The 9,864-nt window shown below is 35.6% G+C and overlaps 1 protein-coding gene across 1 annotated transcript; it reads right to left on the bottom strand.

Moving 5' to 3' along the window:
- Positions 1-2,503: 2,503 nt before the first annotated feature.
- Positions 2,504-7,871, bottom strand: LOC123538008 (uncharacterized). The gene is made up of 2 exons (XM_053529695.1): positions 6,891-7,871; positions 2,504-2,800 (listed from the first exon to the last, which is right to left on the bottom strand). Exons 1-2 carry the CDS (start codon positions 7,869-7,871, stop codon positions 2,504-2,506), a joined length of 1,278 nt encoding a protein of 425 aa, XP_053385670.1.
- Positions 7,872-9,864: the final 1,993 nt, after the last annotated feature.

A 9,864-nucleotide genomic window follows, 5' to 3' on the forward strand; every position in this document is an offset into this window, starting at 1 on the left:
TATGTTTTTTTACTGACAATCTAGGTTAATGATGACTGAGTCAGTCTTTCTAAGTAAAACAAATTGCATGCAAAAGTTATTTCCCTTTCACTGCCAAAATCTCTACCAACATCAACAACAACAACAATATAAGGGAAGGAAATATTACTTTATTAGTCCGATTTCTCTATTTCCGAAGCGTCTGTCTCAAATATTCATACGGCATTATCTTCACTTAACACATTGAAAGGTACAGCAACGGAAAATTTCTTTTTAAAACTGTCAACCAAACATATATGTATTCACGTAGTAATAGAATTATATTGCGTGTCCAAGTTTGATAATTTTGGCACATCTTTAATGGAAATCAAGGCAGCATGTTAGACCAACACAAACCATTATGTTCAGAAGTGTACATGCGCTTGCACAATTGATTATGACTACTGACTGATACATTATTTTAAGACTCAAGATAAGAAAACTAAGCTTAGGGCATTGACTTTTTCCTGCAGAACAATTTTCCAGATATTCCAAGGTAATGTATTGTAGACAATTTTCAATGTTGTCCATTTCGTCTATAAGGTTTAACATAGTTGTAAACGAGTTGCAAGGGCTTCTTCCGCATTTATAGTTACAAAGCAGTTTGAGAACTAGTTAACACTAAAGTTTAAAATATTAAATCTTGCAATTTCATACATTTTATGGATTATTGTTTGTGATACTTAAGTAACGGTATTATTAGTGGAAAGAGGATGGGAGACGTAAGAATTGATAAGATTTATGATTGTGTTACAAATTGTACATCTTTATAAAATTCCCAAGCTCTAAAATAATGTTCTAAGTTGTAACTTCTAAGTTCCAAGTTGTTAGTTCTAACTTGTAAGTTGTAAGTTCTAACTTGTAAGTTCCAAGTTGTGAGTTCAAAGTTGTAAGTTCTAAGATTTAAGATTTAAGTAGTTTCTCAAAATTTTGAAGGTCATCCTGGATTTTGAGCAATCGGCCCAGTCATTACAATATCCATTTCCTGAAACTACATACAATGTACATTTTATACATATGAAAATATTTCTCGTGTTCAAAAGTGCAGTTATATCGGTCAGGGCTCTGGGACTCCATGCAAAGATACTCTAGATTATGAACAGGACAAAACTAAAATTTTATTTATCCCCCGTAAAAGTCGAAGAGTGATTAGAAATGGTCCCCGTCTGCGCGTCCGAAACGCTTTTGTCCGGAGCATAACTCCAAAAGTACTTGACGGATTTCTTTTAAACTTAATACACTGACAGAGTACATTGGGAGGAAGTGCTGTGTGCAAGAACAATAATTCTAACTTGTTGATTTTCTAAATATTCCCATTTTGTCCGGCGCATTTCTTCAAAAGTACGGGATGGACTTCATTCAAACTTTATACACTGACAGAGTACATTGGGGGAAGTGAAGTTTGCCAGAACATATTATATTTACTTTAACATTTTGTCCGGAGTTTAACTCCAAAAGTACTAAACGGATTTCCTTCAAACTTCATACACTGAGTATATTGAAGTAAGTTTATCCTTAAATTCACGTTTCCCGACGAGGGATTGACCATGTCTAATATGGCTCTTGTTTTAATACTGATCTTAAACAAACATATGTAAGTACTAGTATGCAAATAATTCATTAAATGTCAGGAAACAAATACATGCACATAATTATTTCAGCGTTACTTAATTGATCGAGGGTAAATAATATGATAATATGAACCAAAATAGTACGCCAGATGCGAATAAATTACTCAAGACATAAGAAACGTATAGTTTAATTTGTCTTATTTGTTTCTTGTTTTAAGAGTGCTGCTGATGTACGCCTTATACGTAACGCATAAAGCTCTTAACAGTTTCAGAATAATTTGATTTCAGTCAAGACACAAGTTTGTAAACACTTTAAAACGGTCCACAAAATATGAACTTGCCGCCAGTTTAACTAACAATAAAAAAATCAACGACTGGCTTATTTGTCCGTTCATCTATGATATCAGCTAAATTCATACGAAATACAAACTGTCAGTTACATGTTTGTGAATATTTATCTATCAAGTGTAGCGCATGTGTGTACAAAGCTGAAGCTTCTTCTGCATCCGTAGGTCTTACATGATCCAGAACAACAGCTGAAACAGTTCTTTTGTTTCGTCTGAATATAGCTGCTTTTGTTCTCCATACAACTCCATGCATATCTCGATATCTTCCTGGTCAACTTTATCACCAAAGCCGTGTCCACCATATATTTCAGGTACAAAAATCATAACATCTGGCATTCCACACGGATTATCAGAAGGCTTTTGAGCTCGAATTTCAGGGACATTCCATTGTTGTGCAATCATATCGAGTACTGCTTGGATTAAATCCATGAAGCTGCATTTCAAACATTCATGTACACCCTGTTTGTTATATCAAGAACATTCGCATCCACCCTGCCCTTAAATTACGAAATCCACTAGTGAACACCTTGTCTACGCAATATTCCCCACCAAGATTCTATTCGCTGGTTAGATACATTCTTCCCATACATGAAGCTTTTCAAACCAGAAACACTGTCTGTACCTTCGTATCTGAAAATAAAATGGTTGCAGCAATGCCAATTTTGCATTTTCAGTTCCTCTGTCACAACGAAGTAGCCTTGGCACAATACCTAATTCCTTTACTGTTTCTAAAAAGTATGAAGCTATTACAGGTGGTGAATTATTACTGGCATCGGTGATACCCGAAGTCACAACACTTACTGTTGTTATATAGACGAACAGCACTCCAAAAATTATTGTGTAGTAAGACGTCGTGGCTTTTGTCTGAAAAAAAAAAAACACACATAACAAATGACATTTTAGTAAATACTGTAAAAGTATAAAAAAAAAATTGATTTTTGTAAATACTGAAAAAAAAAACATAAAGATAATATTTTGTAATTAGTGTTTACTACTACTGCAACTACTATTATTTTATGATTAGAAATTGAAGAAGCACGCCTGATAAACGTGCCGAGATGCAAAATGCACTACGGTACCAGATTACCAGATATCTTTAAAAGTTTGCCCTAAAGGGAATTACTAATTGTTTATATCCCGTAGTATTGAAATTGCAATATAGTAAGTTCTTGATGACTGAACATCCCTGTTTTATATTTATGATATTCCTCCTTATGCCAAACACGAGTAAATGTACCTACAGTATGGAAGCCCTGGAGGGACAATTGATTTCCGTACTTTCCACTTCTGACTTCTAACTTTTGCACTTCTCACTTCCAACTTCTTGACTTCCTACTTCCTACTTTTAACTTCCACACTTCTGACTTCTAACTTCCTGACTTTCGACTTCTGATTTCCAACTTCCACACTTCTTACTGCCGACTTCTTGACTTCTTACTTCCTTCTTCTAACTTTCGCACTTTTGACTTCTAACTTCCGCACTTCTGACTTCCAACTTCCTGACTTCTTACTTACGACTTTCAAGTTCCACACTTATTACTTCTGACTTCCAAAGAGAGAAAGTTGGAAGTTGTAAGTCGGAAGTCAGGAAGTTAGAAGTCAGAAGTGTGGAAGTTAGAAGTCAGAAGTGCGGAAGTTAGAAGAGGGAAGTAAAAAGTCAAGAAGTCGGAAGTAAGAAGTGTGGAAGTTGAAAATCAGAAGTCGGAAGTCAGGAAGTTGGGAGTTAGAAGTGCAGAAGTTAGAAGAGGGAAGTAAGAAGTGTGGAAGTTGGAAATCAGAAGTCGAAAGTCAGGAAGTTGGAAGTCAGAAGTGCGGAAGTTAGAAGTGAGAAGTGGAAGTTAGAAGTAAGAAGTCAAGAAGTTGGAAGTGAGAAGTGTGGAAGTTGGAAATCAGAAGTCGAAAGTCAGTAAGTTGGAAGTCAGAAATGTGGAAGTTAGAAGTCAGAAGTGCGGAAGTTAGAAGTAGGAAGTCAAGAAGATGGAAATGAGAAGTGCAAAAGTTAGAAGTCAGAAGTTGGTAGTACGGAAATCAATGGTCCCTCCAGGGATTCCATACTACAGTGCCTTTTCAAGAGCTGTTGACCTGCATGGTCTGCCATACTTAATGTCCAAAAAGGGGACCAAACATCGGGTAAAAACTGTCGAAAAACTATGAAGCTGCAAATGTGCACAGCTTAACTAAACCACAGTAAACCTGCGAAAACTGGAAATTTTCTGAGTGTTGGAGTTTTTATGTGGAAGACAAGCCTGGGTTAGCCGAGGTTAACTGTATAGGCATACACATATTTTAAGTGTAGTACTATCCGCTTGTATAAGACTGAAAACTTGTTGAAAACGGTCGTTAAACTAAAGAAAACAAAATTAAAAACATCAAAAAAATAGAATTTGAATATTTACCTTGTTCTTTCTCTTCCGGCCACTGGCACCAGATCAGAAAGAAAATGCCTTCGTACGTGTTATACCCTACCCCTAGGTATTCTATAAGAACCATGGTCATGAACGGGAAAGTGCACTAACCCGTTTCAATCGTACATTTCTCAATTTAAACGCGCAGTTCGGTGAATGGGTACCTAGTATATTGAACAAGCGATAATTTATCTTCCATCGTGCACCAGTCACATTGTCTCAATATTCCATATTGCTGAGATTATAAACATATTTTATGCTTTCGTCAACGTTACAGAAAAAACTTGCTTGAACTTCCCTAATGAACATCCGGTCTAGAGGTCACGGCAGTGCGCACATGTTTGGCGAAACGTAAACAAACAAAAACAGATTTTTCAAAAATTACAATTTTACACTAAAACTCGAAATGATGAATGAAATTCATCTTGTATATGATCTTTAATTTGAAATCGTACATTGGTCTGCATCTGTTCTGTATATTTTATTCATTTTGCACATTTTGCTGCATTTTCACATTTTAGCGAACACGTGTAGTAAAATGACGATTAACATACATTTTTACAACAGCCAATCAGAATCGTTTTATAATCTAGAACGGAACTTCACCAGGGAAGTTCAAGCAGGTTTTTTGTGTAATGTTGAAATTACTATAAACTACGCGTTGTTTTTCTAAGATAAAATGTATTGAAAAAATGTGACCGGTACACAATGGAAGATAAATTACCACTTGTTTGATATCCATAGTACACATTTACCCCACTGCGTGTTTAAGGTATGAAATGCGCGATTGAAACGGGTTAGTATATTTTTCCGTTCATGACCATGGTTCTTATAGAATACCTAGGGGTAGCGTATAACACGTACGGAGGCATTTTCTTTCTGATCTGGTGCCAGTGGTTCAATATATCACTAAATTTATTATTCATGGCGGATTTTTGTATAAAGTTAATTATGCATTTAGCCCTGGCGGGAAGAGCATTCGGCTTTTTTTTTGTCTTATTAATCCGCTATAATTAGAAAAGATGGAAAGTAAACTTTTTGGTTGTGACTTTAAAGCGAAAATATAAAGTATTAGTACTACATTTATTTAACTTTGTTCAAAATTATCATCGTTCAGTTTGAATAAGGCAATGACCTCCAACTTGATTATTTCTGAGAGCTGTAAACTTCTAACAAAAGCGATGTTTTTGTGGACTAAAATTAAAACAAAAGCGACGTAAGAGCTTGTAATAAAAGTAACACATTTTCAAACAAAATGTCTACTCTTTTAAAGACCCACCACAACCTATAGACCTGCTTTCAGTCCCAACCACATAAACTACATGAAAAGCAATCTGAAACTACAGGTAAAATATAGCTATACTACAACATGGCAGGTGTACAATTCAGGCATTTTCTGAATTAACATGTTATAACTTCATCTGCAGACTTGTTCAGTCAATCTCTTTTCAGTATAGTTTTAGAAATATACATAAATATCCAGAATCCACAGTGGAAACAACTGTGACATGAACCCAACTAAATGAGATTAGTATGATTTTATGATAATAAACATATTGTCTTCGCCTAGTATATATGTTATTGTCAGTTTGAAACTAAAAACTCGTGTATAAGTATCATCAAGGAAACACAAAAGAATAGTTATTCTGTGGTAGGTCTTTAAAAGGTTTACGAACAAAAAGAACAAAGACAATACTTGTATAAAATAAAGCAAACATATTTTGCAATAAAATTCAACGTAAATGTCATGTGAATGTCTCCAAATATGCAGAAAATCCGTTTACCCTAAGCATCTATAGAATGGTTATGATAATAATGTCATATGATTAAACATAGCAGATCTGGCAAAAATTAATATTGCAAAAACAATAGTATATAATGCCACAATGAAATGTTTAGAAGTTCAATGCTCATTGCTTCTTTGACTGTATCCGATAGAATTTTTTTTCTTCTGCCCCTCATTTTAGCTTGGTCTGAATGTGCAGTCGCTCACACCAATATAATGTTACAGAGCAGTTAAAGACAGAAATATTTGTCCAGTATCAACATTGTTAAACACGGTGACTTTCTCTTTAAATTCTAGTAGCTTTTTCAATTTCACGTTTTCTTGCAATTAATAAGATTTTGATAATATCTAGCTCTTTCCGGACACTGAAACCATATCCAGGATTCCTTTCTTCGTTAAATGAGGAAGTGGAAAAGACAGCTCGCCACAATGAAAAGATTATAGGTCTAATGTATGGGTGATGTATTTTTGTCGACTGTGTCCATTAAGAGAACCGAGATACACATTGTACGTCTTACTGTATTTCTATAAAACATCATTCCAAAGAATGAAACTATTTGCAGTAACTCTATGTCATGAAACAAGCCTGTGAGAACAATGTCGAATAATAAGGTATTTAATCATGGCGGATTTCAGACAAAAAAAAACAAACATTTGAAGTTTGTGTTTTCTTGAAATAGAGTTTGAACAGAAGTCTGGCAGTCAGTCAAAAACCGCCGCCGCGCGATCATTAAAAAGTCTATAAGTCTGACGTGTGACTGACATTGCTTTTTCTACTGTACCTACTAAGAGATCCTAGATGTACACTCTCTTCTGGTGCATCTATATTTACATCATTCTTATTGGGTCGGAACTTGTGATAACTCACTACGCTTTCCTCTCGTACGTCATTCATGTCCCGTTCTAGCGCTTTCATTTTGTGTTTAATTTTTTTGGTTGTGATGAAAAGCTCAGCTTTTTGCCCCTGTCGCTCCTTCAAACCTAACTCACCAATAAGAGACGTTAGCTTTGACTCTATGTTTACACTTTTGGACGCCATTTTATGCATTATAATCGGATATGTCTTCGACTGTTCATCTAACTTTCTCGCTTCCTCTTCAATCCTAGTGTTAATAAATTTCTGTTGCTCGAATAACTGCTGCTTCCTTTGGTTTTGCTTCTCTTCAAGTTTTCTGATTATTTCAGCCTTTTCCTCATCAAGTGATTTAAAGATCTCAATACGTTGATCTTCTATTCTGTCTTTCATGTACTTTCTCTGTCTGTTAATCGACTTGGAAATATCACCTCTGTTTATGCTAACTTGCTTTAAATTTTCATCCGTTTCTTCTCTCATCCGAGTAGCTTCTTTTTCAACTTTGTTAAGTGTTTTCTGAACTTCTTTGAATTCGCTCTTTATATCACGTGACTGCAGATATGACGGAATATGCTTGAATTCGGAACATTCTGCCTGATGTTTGATTGGTATACATTCTGGACAAGTCGTGTCGTCACATCTCGGACAGTAGAATTTGACGAATTCATTTGGATGAACGGAACATCGCTCAACACAAAAGTCCTGAGGCATATTTGCTTTATCCAAATGTGTATGATTTCGTACATATTTCTTGTGATATTTTAAACACGTATTACACATGTAATCCAAGCAATTAACACAAAACCCGTCAGCTTGAACTCTGTTTCCTTCCTTATGGCAGGGTTCACAAAACATGAAATCATATCCCTGTTCACTATCCGCGGACGCCATCTTGAATAGTTTATTGAATTTGTACAAGGTAAAGTCTTAAATCTCTAATAAAAATGTTTGTGTACAGGTAAATTGTAAGGCTGTCAACCATCTAGGTCACCTGAATAATGTATTGCGCAGTATGACTGATAATGTTGTCACGTATGGTAAGTGATGCGGAACGGATGCGTGGTATATCCAATATGTGGTAAAGAAGCAATAATTTTGTATTCTGTATTTAATTTATTAAATCTATTTAATGTAGTATCAGGAAGGTCTAATACGTATCAGTTGTTCCAGGTAGTATAAAAGATAGAAGTATCTGCCATTACTCACTTCAAGTCTTTAATTAATAAAGGAGTTAGATCCAATATTTGTATAAAATTACCGGCTTTCGGCCAAGACAATCACAAAAAAGAAATATTTCAAATGCCATGAAACGGGTCAAATTCGGCAAGGACTGTACTGGTATAATAATATTTCTCATGGAGATTGCATATTCCATCTGATAAGGATCCTTAATAGCTATCTAGCGTACATAACATGGTAATTGTATACCCACGCACCCATCAATTACTGTTTTAATGTATGCTCTTCTTTAATTACACAAAACCAAGAGACACTAACTAGTGTAATAAATTAAGTTGAAATAGTTGCATATAAAGTTACCAAGCACAGCAACAAATTTGGCGAAAAATGATAAAATGAGTGTAAATATGTATTAGACTGGTAAAAAAAAAGCAAAATGTTGATTGTCTCCATTATTTGATATGCGTTAGAACGGTTTACCCTATTTCTGCACAATATTTTTGCTGATTTATTAGCATATCTTGCAAAATCCATGATCAGTAAGTCTGTACCTCTGGTCACCTTCTCATCACTCACATTTTTATTTATATAGTTATTTTATTTCTTATTTTTATTTTTCGCTTAAAATGTGAACAATTCGCTTTAAGTGTTAAATGCAATAAAAAGCAACAGAAGACGTCTTGAATAGTAGAAGAATGAAAACAGAGCGATTTCAAATACGCGTATCAGCGTAATCAGCTATATTTTTGTAGGTAGATGGAAATTCGTGAATTACGTCATAAAATAGCCGCTTGCTTTCAAAAATAGACCTGCTCTATATCTACCTTCCTGTACTGTATAAGGTATAGCTGGTGATGCAAATAAGCCAGAATAAAGGTGTCTAAAAATTGTTTTCCATCAAAATAATAATTATCTAATGCCGATTTTGTGCTACCTAGACTGGACAGCATTCAGCTGACTTAAATGACGACTGCGAGCTCTACACAAGCTCTGCACGTACAAATGTCTAAACAACAGAGGCATAATTCAGCAAAGAATAGTTGACAGTTTGCCTTTGTTTTTTTTTTCTTCTTTGGTTTCTGACTCTGTCCTCTTTCATCCTCAGACTTGGAGACAGAGTCATCAAAAGGTGCAGGGAATAAATTACGACGCTCATCCTCTCGACTTTCACATTCAGGGGCTGACTCAGGAGACTCTGTATCGGCTTCTGTGAGACATTGTTCTTTTACTGCTTAAACACTTTACACCCCGTCTCTGTTTGGCTTCACTTTTCTTTGTAGTCATGATACTTGCCTATTGCTGTGGATTTTTTTGTGTGTGTCTTGAGAGGTTGAAGAGACAAACGAGAATGAGAACTGGGCGAAACGCGATGGCTTTTAATAGCCGTCGGGCCAGAACGTGATTGCAATTTACGTTCTGAACGTACTGGGGAGAGATGAGGACGTAATCAGAACGAGTTAAACTGTCTGTGAACGAGTTGGTCGTGTTAACAACTAGTTAGAACGTATTTCGACGTACTCGGAATGAAGTAGGACTAGTTAAGAACTTCTTTAATCTGACTACAGACGGACTTGGACTGTCTACAAACGGTGTCCACATGAGGTGAACGGGCATTTTTTTCCGAACAGAACTTACTATTAACGGACTTCAGACGGGATAAAGACGCGGTGAACGTATCGAGAACTGTTTAAGAACTAACTACATC

The sequence above is a fragment of the Mercenaria mercenaria genome, chromosome 18, assembly GCF_021730395.1.
Source record: "Mercenaria mercenaria strain notata chromosome 18, MADL_Memer_1, whole genome shotgun sequence".
NCBI lineage: Eukaryota > Metazoa > Mollusca > Bivalvia > Venerida > Veneridae > Mercenaria > Mercenaria mercenaria.

Bases quoted from the DNA above. Each gene is read 5' to 3' on its own strand.
- LOC123538008 (XM_053529695.1), bottom strand. From the start codon at position 7,871: ATGGCGTCCGCGGATAGTGAACAGGGATATGATTTCATGTTTTGTGAA. The intron at 2,801-6,890 runs GTCAGTCACACG...TTTTTTTTTCAG, and splicing joins GGTACAGTAGAAAAAGCAAT to ACAAAAGCCACGACGTCTTA.